Here is a 17,074-nt window from a genome sequence, read left to right on the forward strand (position 1 = left end):
TGTGGGTAGATAGAACATCAATGAACAACGAAAGAACTATATAACTTAATAGAACTGAGCAATCAGATAAAAAAGAGAAGCAAACCAGAAGAAAAGTATAAAAGCGAACAACGATATAGTTTAAATCCCCCCTCTCTAATCATCATAATCCAGAGCGTGCACGTCCCACAGGCACAAGACATTGGCAAAAGATTAGTAGAATAATTTATACTAACATTTACGTTATTCGGTACGCTTTCTACATACCTCTAAAACCAGAAGAGCACATATATATGTCCTGACTGGTACCGAGCGACCTTTAAACTGGGAGGGACGACAAAAGGTAATAGGGTGAGTGAGTCAATTATAGACAGAGACGGCTTGAAGGCAGGTCCTCAGCTGGCATTTTTTGAAGATCCGATTTTGCTCTTTCTGTATATAAATTCTACGAAATTTTGTCAAAGCACCCTTTTCGAGAGCCCAATAAGACTTACTCATTGTTCTGATTCCAAAACCAGTGCGACACGGCGCCGATTTCATGTATCTGGGCGGTAGCCCAAGTAACACGGCCGCCAGATCTTTACAGCTAGCCATCGTCAAGGTAATCTCAGTCACAGACGCTAGCCTAAGAAATATAACTGCATATACTTATTATTTGTTTACTTGGTTAGTTTCTTAGCATAGGTTTAACCGAATAACTGTATTCTTTCCGTGTACTTTTACTATTTTGTTCGTGGTCCTTCAATCGCATCTTTTCGGCCTGTTCCGTCCAACTTCAACTACGGACGTCGGACAGAACTATCGGAGCCCAAAGAGAGCCATCAATTTTTCCGGTTTCGGTATAAGTTTGGCAATGTGAGAACATTGAAGCTTTTTGTTAGGTAAGGCAACTGGTGCAAGCTCAACGTACATGTGAGTTAGATGCAAATGTGCCAATGGCGATACCTCGTGCGGCGATTTTTTTGTATATTAACCCTGCGGCATTTCGTATTTCTGGAGCTTACCTTGGCTAACCCATTGTTCAATTTTATTGTACATTTGATAGTACAATAGCTGGGCATCATATTGTTTTACAATATAAGAGCAAATTACCGTCAGATATCCGCGTGTCTTAGGCGTTTCAGCCCGGTCTTCTAAATTCTATGTACTTTTTAAAAATATACGCCATATTTCGGAGCACACCAGGACTGAGTCATTTGTCCGGTTTCTTTTCCGATTGGTCACAGTTAAAGCATTTTCACTTTTATAACTGCACTATAAATAACATGGCGATAGCATAAAAAACATGGCCGCTAAATGGCAACGGGCTTTAACAGGTGCGGTGGCTTGTGCTCTCTATTAATTACGATAATGTTAGAATTATTTATTATGAATTTTTTATAAAATCGCCATTTTCCGGAGCTACCGTGACATACCTATTTCTCCGATTTCATTTTCAAATTAGTAATTGCCAAATGTAAGCTTTCGTTTTACGTCAATATCTACCAGATAGCGCTACCGCTTGAAACATGTGCAAGGCATAGGCGTTTTAGCTGCCGCGGCATTTTGTCTTACTACCGTTTCTTTTCTGCATTATTTCTTTAGACGATTACTTGAGGAACTCACATTTCGATATTAAAATAACTGGTTTAATTTGAATATGAGAAATTTTATTCTTGCTCATGAAATACTGAAGGCCTGCGAAGCTCTTTGTCAACACCAAGTACAAATAAATCTCTTCATACTATCCCGTATATAGTGTGAAGAACTGAAATGCACCCAAATAACTCTTTGTATAAATACACCGTAGAGGTTCACCTGCGTGTTTGCATAAAATTTATTAATGCGTTTTGTTAAATTACAGGCCAAAAAACGTTGAAATGAGTTTTTTTAAAAAAGAATGCGGAAGATATTGTACAGGGATAGGATATTTGAAATTATGCGTCTCATTCCTTAGATAATATTAAAATAACTTTTCGGAACCTGGAAACATTAAATAAAGTCACGTTTTAAGCCTATTTGCAAAAAAATCCAATGAAAAATAAATTATTTACAAGCAGCTATATTCTCCCGTAGATGTCAAATATTGACAAAAGTTTTTTTATCTGTGACATTCTCAAATGGGTCTATAGAATAAGAAATTTTTAACTATATGTAGACATAATGATAAGATTTATTATTTAAGAATCCGATCAGTTTCAAATACTAGTATACAATTTTTTGATATTTAATGTTCATGATAACCACACATGTGAAATACAGATTACATAAATATTTCTTTACGCAAAAACAAAAATAAGAAACAGAAGTTGTCTCCACACTGACTGTTACAAGTGATTAGTTAAACAAGAGCCGTGCAGGAAAGTTGAATGGCAGGGTAATTTGAAGAAAAAAAGTTACCATGAAAGTTCCAGTGGTTGCATGCAAACTTTCAATGGGTGGGCATTAATGAATTCTTTAAGATTTTTTTCAATAGTCAATGACCCTAAACCGAGTGTTACTTATTACAAATACAATGCAAATGCCACAGAAAATGGAATAGAACATTCATTTCGTACAATAAAATTACAGACACAAGTTGTTAACTTCCTGGACATACTAAATTCAATTTTAACCAAGTAAAAAAACGCAAACAATTTAAATATTCATGATGTGACTATTAATTTCGCAAAATAGTTGTAGTAACAAATATAAGTTTTATAATTATTTACTTCTTAGTTGTTTTTTTTCTTCCCTCAAAATTGTTACACTATATTTTTCATATTTACACCTTTCGTGTCCTTTGTCCGAGTCAACATTGATCTAAAGCTAAGCGTAGACCGGTTCCCTTTATTTCTTGTTTTAGATAAAAGTGTTATTTTTAAACATGCATTCTTTAAAATGGTAACATAAAAAGACATAATGTTTATGTCCGAAGTCAAAGCATTAAGTTGCATCAGGAAATCTAAATTTCTGATTATACAAACAAAAATCGGCCATATTCCAGATATGCCCAATCATCTCACTTATTTTGTTAAATTGAGAAAATCCATTATTATGTTGTTAAGTTGAATCAATTTCAACAACAGCTGTCACAGGAGTAACCAATATCATATATGACAATCTATATTATATGGGTCTATTTACAAATATCTGTAAAGGTGAACATTGAGGCCAAGTTTAAAGAACGTGTTCAAATAAGTGTAAAATTTATAACCCAGCCACAAAATTAACGTTTGACTTTCAAATGTGACTTTACCTTGAGTGGGCAATAAATAGGCATACACACTGCATTGATGAGGTGACATTAAAGCCAAGTCTGAAGAAAACCCTTCAGGGGTTATAAAGGATTTATAAAGCAGGCACAAACTTGCCTGAAGTTTGACATTTTGATTCATGCTGACCTTGACCTTTAGTAAGCATAGAGGTAGCACACTTTATGCACATGGCTTTGTTGAAGTTAACATGAAGAAAATCATTCATGGGGTATATAGGGAGTTACAGAGCAGACACAGGGGGGGGGGCAAAGTGAAAATGTAGTTCGAGAATACCCCCGCAACATTATGCGATGGGAGTATAAACAATCAAAATAATCAAGTTTAGCTAGCTTGACTGTATACAGATAGCCAAGTCAAGTAACTGCTAGTACTAGTATCACGGTCATTAATATTTTTTGGCTATTTCATAAAATGCATGCTATTTTGTATTAGCACGTCACTTTTATTGGTCGTCACTATTACTGGTCGTTAAATTTCAGAAGCGAGGCTTAGCATCAGAAGTGAGGTTTAGCATAAGCTTCTAGCTTTTCTCTTCTATTCTTATAGATAACATGTTAAGTACACTTATTAATTTCTGTATACATTGTAATTTTGTTTTAATTTTGAATCTCTCTGTAAATATTTATGTGTACTTTGTTACATTATGTAAGCAATATATTGAAAATAAATATTGTTTAAACCAAATTTCTGATAGAACAGAAGCACATGAAAAATCGACTGACTGGAACCCAGGCTATTATTATCACTTCCAACATTCAAAGACTAAGTTACCATATTGCAAAATGTATAGCAAATCATGGAAAATATAAAGACAATTAAGCACTATTTCAAAACAATTGAACACTGAAACAATATCAAGAACATTGAACTTTAAAGCTTTCAGATACACCATTAAGATAATTTATCGTCTGCATACATTGCAGATTATATTGAAATTTATAGCAGCAGACTCCTAAGGTTGCTCTTATGACCCAAAAATCTTACTACAAAGTTGCAAACAAGTTTTCATAAACCCATTCAGTTGTAAACAGTGAAATAAAAACTGTGCTTTATTATTTCCTATGATAGATTCATAAATCCACACAATTTATCAATACATGTTCCGCTGTATTATTTCCAAAAGTCAAATATTTATGTCTACAACCACTGATCTATTTTCCCCAGTAACAGAGAAATAAACATATTCTTTCCCAAATATAACTTTATACACCATATATGTATGAATATATTCTTCAGTTCAAATAACTGAAATTTAATTTCTTCACAAATAACTTCTCTAATCATTAACAATAGTCAGAAAGCCTTCCTGATTCCTTCAGTAAAATGTCAGCAAACATCCACATTGAGAGTTATGCACCTTGTATCCATATACTAAAACGCTGTACAGTAACAGATTTGCAATATCAGATAATCCGAGGCTATTTAGCCATTATCCATGTCCAGAGTTTAAAGTTCCACCAAGGGTCTCTTTAGACATATTGTTTAGCCATGGCACGTAGAAATTTACGTTTCCGGATCTGTATGGCCCTCTGTATGATATCCTCTGGGTTGTTACTGTTCAGATCTAACTGAGTTAATGCACGCATCTATAAGTAAATAAATTGGCATCATTATACAACATCCAAAGGAGTGTAGGACAAAAGCCCTCCCAGACAAAGCCCTTCCATCCAAAAATGACAAGGCGGACAAAAGCCGTTCTGTGAATTTCACTGGAGGGCTTTTGTCAGCCTTGTCATTTTCACGGGAGGGCTTTTGTAGGCCTTGTCAGTTTTGGACAGGAGGGCTATTTTGTCTGGTAGGCCTTTTGTCTGTTTCCCCATCCAAAGTTATATATCTACAAACTTTACATAATTTCTCCAACATGTAAAATAGGTCTTGTATATAAAAGAAACTGTCAAAAAATGAATGCATTCCAGCAAAAAATTTTGTTATTATATTTTTATTTTTAAATAAGTTTTCAACATATGCCCTGAAAAAAGTCTTCTAACATTTCAATTATTTCCACTATACCAACGTTTCAAGTTTTCAAAATATAAGCAGATCCTTTAATTTAACTTCAAAATTTTTTTATTTTTTTTTGTATTAAGGTTGAAGTTTAAATGACCATTAGAGTTTGAAGCATATTTATGTCTGCCACATTCTTTAGAATCCTATCCAAAAAGGACAAATGATTTAAAGGTCTGCTTATCACTACCTCTTTAGACTTGCAAATTTAAGTAGTACTAATGACTAAAAATGACAAAAACATAACATATCTAAATGTAATCTCTGAAACAAGGCTACGAGACTGAGGTCGATTTTTTTACCTTAACTTTCCGATATGTATACTATGCTTCGTAAACTACGAACTCTTCGAGACAATCAGAAAAAAAGCTATGATGGTCTTACATCTGTGTTACGATCGTAGTAAGGTCGAGACATGCATTTTCCTATATGCCCAATTTTGAGAGCATAAAATCTTCTTAATCCATGGCAAAATGTCAAATTTATACAGTTTACACAAACCAATTCACTATCAATGCTGATGACCCTTTGACCGGTTCATGATGACCATGACCTTTAACCTATGGACCTGGATGCTCCACAAGACTTTAACCTATGGACCTGGATGCTCCACAAGACTTTAACCTATGGACCTGGATGCTCCACAAGACTTTAACCTATGGACCTGGATGCTCCACAAGACTTTAACCTATGGACCTGGATGCTCCACAAGACTTTAACCTATGGACCTGGATGCTCCACAAGACTTTAACCTATGGACCTGGATGCTCCACAAGACTTTAACCTATGGACCTGGATGCTCCACAAGACTTTAACCTATGGACCTGGATGCTCCACAAGACTTTAACCTATGGACCTGGATGCTCCTCAAGAGACATATCATCTCAGATGGTAAACACTTCTGCCCAGCAATTGCAAGTTTTGAAATGTACATGAAAAAAAGACGCCATTTTTGACACTTTAACATCTGCATCTCGGCATGACCCTGACCTTTAACCTACCGACCTCTTGCACTGTAGATATCCAAACAGAAAGCACCATGTGGAAGGTGACATTACAAAAAATTTGGGCATATTAAGTAAAAGATAAATCTGTATAAAAATATACATACTGCAGACTGTCTTTTCTCCATTTCTCCTCTTTTTGTGTGCAGATCTTTGCAAAGATGTAAGGATTTAATGTATAACAATGCATATACCCCTGACCCGACTAATTCTAATGATCAGATTATTAGATACAATAACAATTTTAACCACAAGATATTTGTTAACAAAAGAGCACATATAAATGTTTGTGGTTAAATCTATTGTTATTCAAATAAAAGATCAAAGTAAGGATCTATCAATAAGAAGAAGAATAGTAAACATAATTCATCTTGATCATAATCTGGGAGAAAAAAACCTAGGCTACTTAAAAAAAATTTTGTTTGTTTGGTTTAACGGTGCAACAACACAATTTAGGTCATATAGCGTCAACACAATAAAGATGATTTTGTCTAACCTGGGGTGTTACAAGCTTGAAGCAACACAAAGGATCAAAACCAAAAGTAAAATAGAAGAATATATGTTTTAGCAATTACTTAATTTAGGACCGAGGTCAAACGAAATAAATAATTTAAGTCACAAGTACATTCCACTAAAGTTTTGATTATGTTATCTATATGACTAGTCGAAATGCTGATGTAAAGGCTCTCAATGACAAAAACAAGGATAAAAATGTTTTAACATTCTACTGTAATCACGCTGGTAAATTAAAAAAATTTGATGAATCACATGACCTTTAGATTACCTAGTTCACAAATTACTGAAGTACTTAGGAATAAAATAGTACTTTTGCCTGCCTTTAAGTCCAAAGTATGTTAATAAACAGCTTGGTTGGCTATATGTTCAAGAATACTACAGATTTTGATATAATATAATGTAAAACTCTAATTTCTGATAAACAGTTAAATGACAGATAGACAGACAGACAGACAGACAGACAGAAAGACTAATGTAATTCTATTTTTGATTATTACAGAATATAAAATACAAAAAGAACAAAGTCAAAATATTACTTGATTAATTATTAAACCAGTTCTATTTATAGAAACATTTAAGACAATGAAGAGGTAAGGCAATAGATTCCTTGTCTAGAGGTTGTGGGTTTGAATCAGACAAGATATGAAAATCTCTCTTAGCTTCCTTAATCCACACTAGTGATTTATTGGTTAAACCACCTAGGATCCAGTCAAGCAACCTAGTATCCAGTCAATTCACCTAGGATCCAGTCAAGCTACCTAGGATCCAGTCAAGCCACCTAGGATCCAGTCAAGCTTCCTAGGATCCAGTCAAGCTTCCTAGGATCCCGTCACACTACATAGGATCCAATCAAGCTGCCGAGGATCCAGTCAAGCCATCTAGGATCCAGTCAAGCTTTCTAGGATCCAGTCAAGCCACCTAGGATTTCAGTTAATCCTCCTAGGATCTAGTCAAGCCACTTAGAATCCATTTAAGCATCCTAGGGTCCAGTAAAGCATCCTAGGGTCCAGTCAAGCCACCTACGATCCAGTCAAGACACATAGGATCCAGTCAAGCATCCTAGGATCCAGTCATTTAAAATCACTTTAAAAGTACTTTAAAAGTGTCTAAGTCCCTAAAAAGGGGTTTTGATATTATAATGAACTAATATAAAAGGATACGGACAAGGTACTCAAGTATGCTGATGTCCCAGATACAAACATAGTAAGAATCCATTGCATCGTATGTGTTCTTCTCCTGCAATGCCTTGAAGGCAGTGGAGTAATCTATTTCATCTAGAAACTGGCACAATACAGCCACCTGTAAATAGATTTTTACAGTATATCAATAGAATATTGCTGAAAACTTCATGTAACTCATAGACAGAAATAAGATACCTAAAAATTATCTCATATTTAGACACATTTAACTCAAAGTTACACAATACCTTAAAAAAAAGCATCAACTATATCAAATACAATTCATAAAATAATGTAGAATGAAACCCAACAAAGTCTAAACTGTATAGCAAACCTAGTACATTTCACAAAGGCCAACAGAAACCCATCCTTAAAATTTCCAGAGCAGAAAAAATCCACTTTCCTATATATTTCATATGCATTTGTATTTTTGTGAACAAGAAGCGTCGCAATGCGACGAAAACCAGGTTTTCAACGACCAAGTTTTGATGTGACAGCAATCAATAGGTCAAAGTGCACTGAAGTTATTTAGTAGAAGCTGAAAATTCTATTGTAAGCATATTACCTTGACCTCGCTCCCAGATATCTAAGTGGCAATCCAAAGCTGCCACTCAGCAAGTTTGGTGTCAAAAGGTCAAAGCAAACTCAAGTTATAACATGAAAACTAAATACAAATTAACCTTGATCACAGACACCTGGGTAGCAATCCCAAGCTGCCTCTTGATATAAGCTACCCATTCATCAAGTTTGGTGTCAATAGGCCAAAGCAAACTCAAGTTATTGAGCAGAAACTGAATTTCTATTTTTGAGTAGCAGTGACCTTGACCTAGATCACAGACACCTGAGTAGCAATCCCAAGCTGCCTCTTGATATAACCTATCCATACACCAAGTTTGGTGTCAATAGGCCAAAGCAAACTCAAGTTATTGAGTATTGAGTGGAAACTGAATTTCTATTTTAGTAACAGTGACCTTGACCTTGATTACAGACACCTGGGTAGCAATCCCAAGCTGCCTCCTGATATAAGCTACCTACACACCAACTTTGGTGTCAATAGGCCAAAGCAAACTAAAGTTATTGAGTTATTGCCCACTTCGGCATTACAATAACCCGGTTTTCGTTAATAAAATTCATTCTAACACGCTTCATACTATTCTCTATCAAACAGCTAAGGCACTCAAGTGTCATATGACAGCCAAATTTGCTAAAAGCAATATATTTCATAAGTATTTTTTAGACATGTGTTTTATCTACATAGAAAAATTTCAATATAGGCTTTTGGCTGCCTAGGTAAATTTAAGGGTTGGTTATGTCTACCTGGTATGTTTTAATTTCCAAGGGTTTTGTGTCACTTAAGATTACCAAAGTGTGACATCGAAGATTACCAAAGTATGGCATCGAACACTACAAAATTGTGACACTGAACATTACTGGAGTGTGACACTGACACAAAACATTACCCTAGTGTGTCACTAATACTAAACATTACCTGAGTATGACACTGTAGGTATGAGCAACATTTCATCATTTTTCTGTATACATTATCATCATAGATACTTTTAGGTACAGCATTGGCGAAGAATTCTGACGACACTATACCAGCCTCCATATAGAACTTCATAGCAGCAGAGTACTGGTTGTTAGCTGTGAAGTACAAAAAAATACTGAGATAAAGTAATCATGTTTGAAAATGTTTGTTGTATAAAGCAATTTGAATTATTTTTAAATCTATTTCAATGGGAGAAAAAAATGCATGTAGATTTGGACATTCAAAACTCTAATGGGGCTACAATTTTACATTTTTTGTTTCTGGCAGAAAAAATAATAAGAGGATATTTTTTCGATTGAGTGAAATATGGAATATATTTTCACGAAACATGTTTTCACATATTTTCACTTGCCGTCCCGTCCCATTTCATATTTATATTTCATATTTATTTTTAAAAAATATGAAATATATTTGACTGATATAGCACCATATTTCATGGGTAAAATTAAATAACAGGTTGTATTTTTATATGATATATTAAAAAAAAATTGAGAATCATTATACATAAATCATTATATTCTTCCATTTTGCTTTCTGAGTGCACCTAACAGCATTTCCAAACTTTAAACATGCAGTCTTGACTCTTGATTAAACAGATACTCTTGATAATAGTCTCATAGCTTTGTAATACCCAGGGGTGGCCAGAATGATGTTTAAAAATATCCATATGCTTTCACTCTTAACGAACATCTGACAAGACTTTGTGTGATATATACAGAAATGGTGTTGACATAAAAACAGGGAGGAAATTTTAGGGAACCATTGGTACATCTTACAAACTTACATTAACAAAACAAATTTTTCATTTCCCATTATCTCATATCAATACAGACCCAATGCAGGGAATCTTTGCGTTGGAAGAGACAATTTATTACAAACCATAGAGAAGATCCGCCTGTGTTCTAAGCCAGGAAGAGTTGGAGGGATCTTTCTGTAAGGCGTGTTGCATTAACACAGATACATGTTCCTCTACTGCTCCTACATGTATACCACTTGTACTAAAATAATAGAAAATAACTTTCATAAATATACTAATTGACATATTGTAAGTCTTCAATTTTATTATTACTCATAGATTAAAAGCTAATTAAAATTTTTTGCTGCTCTTGTAGCTATGATAAATTGGATGTTGTTTTTGTACAGAGTTTGCTTACTACAAAGATATACAAGAGGGCCATGATGGCCCTGAGTCGCTCACCAGAAACAACGGCTTTCCAGTGTTGGAAATTATTATTTTTTAAAAGAATTTGCTGTAGGCAAGTCCAGCTCTTTGGGCAAGTTCAGCTAAACTTTAAAGGCCCAACTGGACTATAAAAGCCAGCAGATGGCGCTAGGGCAGGTTTCTTATTAATTTTATGCATGCTCCGCTTCAGGGACCCTTTTTCAAAGATTTAAGATTAATTACCAAATGCATTAAAACAACACTTGGCATGTTTGTAGGCATAGATATTTTTGATAAAGATTGACTAAAATTATTCAAAATATAACTTTGTTAAGTGTATTTCTGGAAAAAAGTACTGGCTGTCAAATTTGAAATTTGAATTTCCCTGGGAGGAGCCATGTGATCATTACAGTCATGAACCTTCAGTAGTAAACAGAAGCATGTGGCAGTGTTTATTTCAGGGAGAGAGATTTGTAGCAGACAATGTATATTTCAGGGAGGGAGATTTTCAGCAGACGACACATTGGAATGCTGAATAAAACAATAACTTTTACTGACTTGCTAAGAAATTTACAATAATCCATTAATCTATGGGTTTTTTTAAATTTCAAAGTACTGATTTAACTTGTATTTGAATGGTTTAAACTTCATTAAAACAGTAAAAGTAACTTCCAGGTATATTTCATTTACTCTATATTTTGTTGTAAATATCTTGTAGTCAAAAATTACATTTCACAAATGTTAATCAAACAAAATGTTGCATATGCATAAAATTTTAACATTAACACTTTAAAAAATATTTTAAATTCCTGTCAAAACATTTTTAGCAGGTTGTTCCTAAAAGAAATGCCCCATGTAAGGCACATTATACTTTTGGATTTTGATATAATTGTCTGACTTGATGAAGGACACATAAAGCATTCCAGTGAAAAAAAAAGAAAAAAAACAACTGACTTCAAAAATAATATCTGGACAAGATGACTTGATAATGTCATATCCATTAAACCTCTTGTGTAAAATCAGCTGTTTTTGTTTACATTCTCTCTGCAGGTTAACACTGCATGCTATTTATAGTTCAGGATTTATAACATCACTGACTTTTTTAGTCACAACCACAAATACTCACTGCCATGACAGCAAATGTTGCCCCTTTAACTTGCCCCTCTGTTAATATACTTTCACAAGACTGATTGTTTTAGCTTTTTTTCTTCATAATAAAAAATAGGGCCACTAAGATGGCCCTAGATCACTCATCTAACCAATCATTTCATTATTCACAATATAAATTGAAATATTTTGCCCTAATATTTTGGAAAGGCTTTGTTAAAAATATGTATGTTGCAAGTGTGTTCCTATGAGACTATGTAGAATAAATGCAGAATAAATGACCACTGGAGCAGGATTAATTTTGACTAAACAATTTGTTTTTTAACTTTTTTGAATGAAAACACAAAATGTCACATGCAAATCAATGTATCAAAATTGAATTCAACATCAAAAATTACACAAATTACACCCCTGGTCCAAATTTCAAGTCTGTACATAAGTAGGTAAAGCGATATGAAATATAACAAAAGTAGGCCAGTTCATATCAAAATTCAATTCAGGATCAGAAATTAAACCCCTTGTCCAAATTTCCAGCAGGTACATAAAAAAAAACCGATAAACTAGGTCAAACAATATCAAATAATGATATCAAAAGTAGTCAGTTGATATCTTAATTCATTTCGCATCAGAAATTACATTCCTGGTCCAAATTTCAAGTCTCTGTATATCATTCCAAATTTCAAGTCTCTGTACATCAAAAACAAGAAAATATGTGCAATGGTTTCAAAAATATCAAAAACAGTTCCACTAATACCAAAATTCAATTATGCACATGAAACTCAGGTTCAACAGTCTGTCCAAAAATTTATTGAAATGTGCTTTTTCCAAGTTTAAATCCAATTCAAGAAAAAAAATGAAAAAATACAATTTTTAACAAAATTCAATAACAAAATTGAGCATACAAACTCATCTATGTTAGTCAGGTACAGGAGAAACAAATTTAATGTTTCTTTAGGCCTATTTTTTTCCCCTGGTTAATGACCTACAACTGACCTTACAATGGTGGAATATAATGTCCCATTTCTAATTACACATCATAAACAGGTCATGACATTTAGACTTTCTCCAAGGCATTGAACCTCTTTTGGAAAAATTGAATAACATTATGTACACATTCCAACATAAGATGTTTCCCTTTCATTATGAAAAGATATCCTATATCATAGAAATTTATTGAAATTTATGAAATTCTTACTGAAAATGTCTAATTTGGATAAAAGAATGAATAAACTGTGTATGGGAAGCTGCATATCCTATTATAGGCCAAGTAAAGTTGGTCTTTTCTATAAAAAAAAAAAAAAGTTTTTTTAATGACACATATAATCATTATATTTATACTGTGACCTCCTACAGTGTGAAGAGTTTAAAACATAACATATCTTCTTTGTGTTAAGTCAAAACACGTTTATTCTATATTTAAAAAAAGACTGTGTATCCATTGTCAATATATTTTAATATTAAATTTGAGCATAGAATATCTTATATAATTTGAAGAAATGCCATGACCTGTGGAATTAAAGCTTTAGCTTAAACAGGGTCAATCAAATTAATATGACTAATGAGCAAACTTGATAAAAGACTACCTAAGAATGCTACAGACAAAGTTTGGTGATCATCCATCAAATATTTCATTAGGAGATGATGTTCAAAGGTTTTTCTATATTTAGCTTTAGCGGCCCCTTAAAGGGGCCAATCAAATTAATATGAACAAACTTGATAAAAGACTACCTAAGAATGCTACAGACAAAATTTGGTGATCATCCATCCATTACTTCTGTAGAAGGAGACGTTAAAAGGTATTTCTATTTTCAACTTTAGCTGCCCCTAAAAGGGGCCAATCAAATAAATATGAACAAACTTGATAAAAGACTACCTAAGAGTGCTACAGACAAAGTAAGTGATTTCAGAAGGAAATGATGTTCAAAGGTTTTTCTATTTTTAGCTATAGCGGCCCCTAAAAGGGGCCAATCAAATTAATATGAGCAAAACGTGATAAAAGACTACCTATGAATCCTATAGACAAAGTTTGGTGATCATCCATCAATTAGTTCTGTAGAAGAAGATGTCTAAAGTTTTTTGTATTTTTAGCTTTAGCAGCTCCTAAAAGGGGCCAATGAAATTCATATGAGCAAACTTGATAAAAGACTACCTAAGAATGCAACAGACAAAGTTTGGTGATCATCCATCGATTAGTTCTGTAGAAGAAGATGTTTAAAGGTTTATCTATTTTTAGCCCTAGAGACCCCTAAAAGGGGTTAATCAAATTAATATGAGCAAACTTAATAAAAGACTACCTAAGAATGCTACAGACAAAATTTGGTGATCATCCACCAATTAGTGCTGTAGAAGAAGATGTCTAAAGGTTTTTCTATTTTTAGCCCAAGAGACCCCTTAAAGGGGCCAATGAAATTAATATGAGCAAACTTGAAAAAAAGACTTCCAAAGAATGCTACAGACAAAGTTTGGTGATCATCCATCAATTAGTTCAGTAGAAACAGACGTTTAAAGGTATTTCTATTTTTAGCTATAGCGGCCCCTAAAAGGGGCCAATCAAATTAATATGAGCAAACTTGATAAAAGACTACCTAAGAATGCTACAGACAAAGTTTGGTGATCATCCATCTATTAGTTCTGTAGAAGAAGATGTCTAAAGGTTTTTCTATTTTTAGCCCTAGAGACCCCTAAAAGGGGCCAATCAAATTAATATGAGCAAACTTGATAAAAGACTACCCAAGAATGCTACAGACAAAGTTTGGTGATCATCCATCTATTAGTTCTGTAGAAGAAGATGTCTAAAGGTTTTTCTATTTTTAGCCCTAGAGACCCCTAAAAGGGGCCAATCAAATTAATATGAGCAAACTTGATAAAAGACTACCAAAGAATGCTACAGACAAAGTTTGGTGATCATCCATCAATTAGTTCTGTAGAAGAAGATGTCTAAAGGTTTTTCTATTTTTAGCCCTAGAGACCCCTAAAAGGGGCCAATCAAATTAATATGAGCAAATTTGATAAAAGACTACCTAAGAATGCTACAGACAAAGTTTGGTGATCATCCATCAATTAGTTCTGTAGAAGAAGATGTTTAAAGGTATTTCTATTTTTAGCTTTAGCGGCCCCTTAAAGGGGCCAATCAAATTAATATGAGCAAACTTGATAAAAGACTACCTAAGAATGCTACAGACAAAGTTTGGTGATCATCCATCAATTAGTTCTGTAGAAGAAGATGTTTAAAGGTTTTTCTATTTTTAGCTCTGCTGACCCCTAAAAGGGGCCAATTGGAATGACATGAGCAAATTCAAGTGTGACTGTCACAAGGATGCTACAGACCAAATTTGAAGTAAATCTGCCCAGTAGTTTCAGAGAAGAAGACGATTGTTGACGCATGACGACGGACGACGGACGCCGGAGCATCCCCCTTTGATACTAATAGCTCACCCTGAGCCTTCGGCTCTGGTGAGCTAATAACAAGAAGTGGCTATGGCTAAAAACATACATGTATATATGTGAATATACATATAATTTAAAGTGAAAGTAAAATTATGACACCATTTTCGTTAGCCAAAATATTCTATGCTGATCACTTAAGACAGATTTACTTTTAATTGACGTATTTTCTATAGTTCCCATTGTTCAAATACTGGTGCTTAACATTTGAGATACAAAGAATCAATAGTAAAGTCTCTATAGTATAAGTTACACTAATGAATAGCCTAACTATTAACCCGCTGGAACGGAAACTGATGAACCTTTGCTACCAGTATAGAGTCAGGCCAGCATGCACATCCATGTAGTCTGACCAAGCTAAGACTATACTGTTGGTAGCCTAAAGATATATTATGCTCATCCTTGCGTCAAATATTTTAATCACAGAAATTTATTGAAATCTAAGAAATTCTTACTGGGAAGCTGTGTTCTGTATCACAGGTGAAGTAATGTTGGCCTTTTCTTAGATAAACTGCCAGTTTGTTTTTTTAATGACACTTTATACACATATTGTGATCATCTATAGCATGTAGGATTTTAAACATTGACATATCTACATTTGTGTAAAGTCAAATCATGTTTATTCAACATTTAGAAAGAGACTATGTAACAACAAGCAAATTCGTTGAATTTATATCCCCCGCCGAGTACTGGTTTTTATTAACACAACAACTGAAGACATAAGGCTTTATTTATATATCAATCATGGCATAAACAGTAATATTCTTTGAACTTGATAAATATTCAGGGCAATAACAGAGCCATAACTTTGTGTTAAATAGTAAAATCTGGAAATGCCAATGAGATGTATGCATACTACATGACTAATCAAGGGCCATAAATCTGAGTTATAAGTATCTGACTGGAACAAGGCGACTATATGCACATCTCCTCTTAGTATCCCATAAAGTTTCATTGAATTCCAGCCAGTAGTAGTAGAGAAGTAGCGAGGAAACAAATATTTTTCTATATGGATACTGCATAACTAATCAAGGGCCATAACTCTGAGTTAAAGTGTCTGACCCGAAAAAGCCGACGATATGCGCATCTCCTCTTGATATTGATGATTCCCATAAAGTTTCGTTGAATTCCAGCCAGTAGTTGCAGAGAACTACTCCGGAAATGATTTTTACTCCATATGCATATTGCATAACTAATCAAGGGCCATTACTCTGAGTTAAATCGCTGACCCGAACAAGCCGAAGATATGCACATCTCCTCTTGGTATTGAAGGTGCCCATAAAGTTTCGTTGAATTCCAGCCAGTAGTTGCAGAGAAGTAGTGCGGAAACGATTTTTACTCTATATGCATACTACATAACTAATCAAGGGCCATTACTCTGAGTTAAAGGGTCTGACCGGAACAAGCCGACGATATGCACATCTCCTCTTGATACTGATGATTCCCATAAAGTTTCGTTGAATTCCAGCCAGTAGTTGCAGAGAACTACTCCGGAAAGGATTTTTACTCCATATGCATATTGCATAACTAATTAAGGGCCATTACTCTGAGTTAAAGTGTCTGACCCAAACAAGCCGACGATATGCGCATCTCCTCTTGGTATTGAAGGTTCCCATAAAGTTTCGTTGAATTCCAGCCAGTAGTTGCAGAGAACTACTCCGGAAACGAAATTCGGACGGACGGAAGGACAGACGGACGGACGGACGGACGTTCTCACAGGACAGTAATTATGTGGCTACTCTATTGTTCTCTCTATTGTTCTTTTTAGCCACACAAAAGAAAATAGCCACATAAAAGCATTACGGAATGAATGACATCAAAGAGAAAGAACAGTTACCTATTGTCCCTCTAGCCACATAATTACTCTCCTGTGAGTGCGGAAGGACGGACGGACA

The 17,074-nt window shown here is 34.4% G+C and overlaps 1 protein-coding gene across 1 annotated transcript in view; it reads right to left on the reverse strand.

Moving 5' to 3' along the window:
- Positions 1–4,251: 4,251 nt before the first annotated feature.
- LOC132725964 (integrator complex subunit 8-like) overlaps positions 4,252–17,074 on the reverse strand; it is a 52,480-nt gene continuing 39,657 nt past the window's right edge. The window contains exons 22-26 of the mRNA XM_060711192.1: positions 10,346–10,464; positions 9,407–9,561; positions 7,900–8,038; positions 6,331–6,374; positions 4,252–4,801 (exon numbers count right to left, since the gene is read on the reverse strand). Coding sequence (XP_060567175.1) covers positions 4,685–4,801; positions 6,331–6,374; positions 7,900–8,038; positions 9,407–9,561; positions 10,346–10,464 — 574 coding nt within the window. The 3' untranslated portion in view covers positions 4,252–4,684. The remainder of the gene's footprint in view (positions 4,802–6,330; positions 6,375–7,899; positions 8,039–9,406; positions 9,562–10,345; positions 10,465–17,074) is intronic.

The sequence above is a fragment of the Ruditapes philippinarum genome, unplaced genomic scaffold (genome assembly GCF_026571515.1).
Source record: "Ruditapes philippinarum isolate M1 unplaced genomic scaffold, ASM2657151v2 ctg554_1_1_1_1, whole genome shotgun sequence".
Taxonomy (NCBI): domain Eukaryota; kingdom Metazoa; phylum Mollusca; class Bivalvia; order Venerida; family Veneridae; genus Ruditapes; species Ruditapes philippinarum.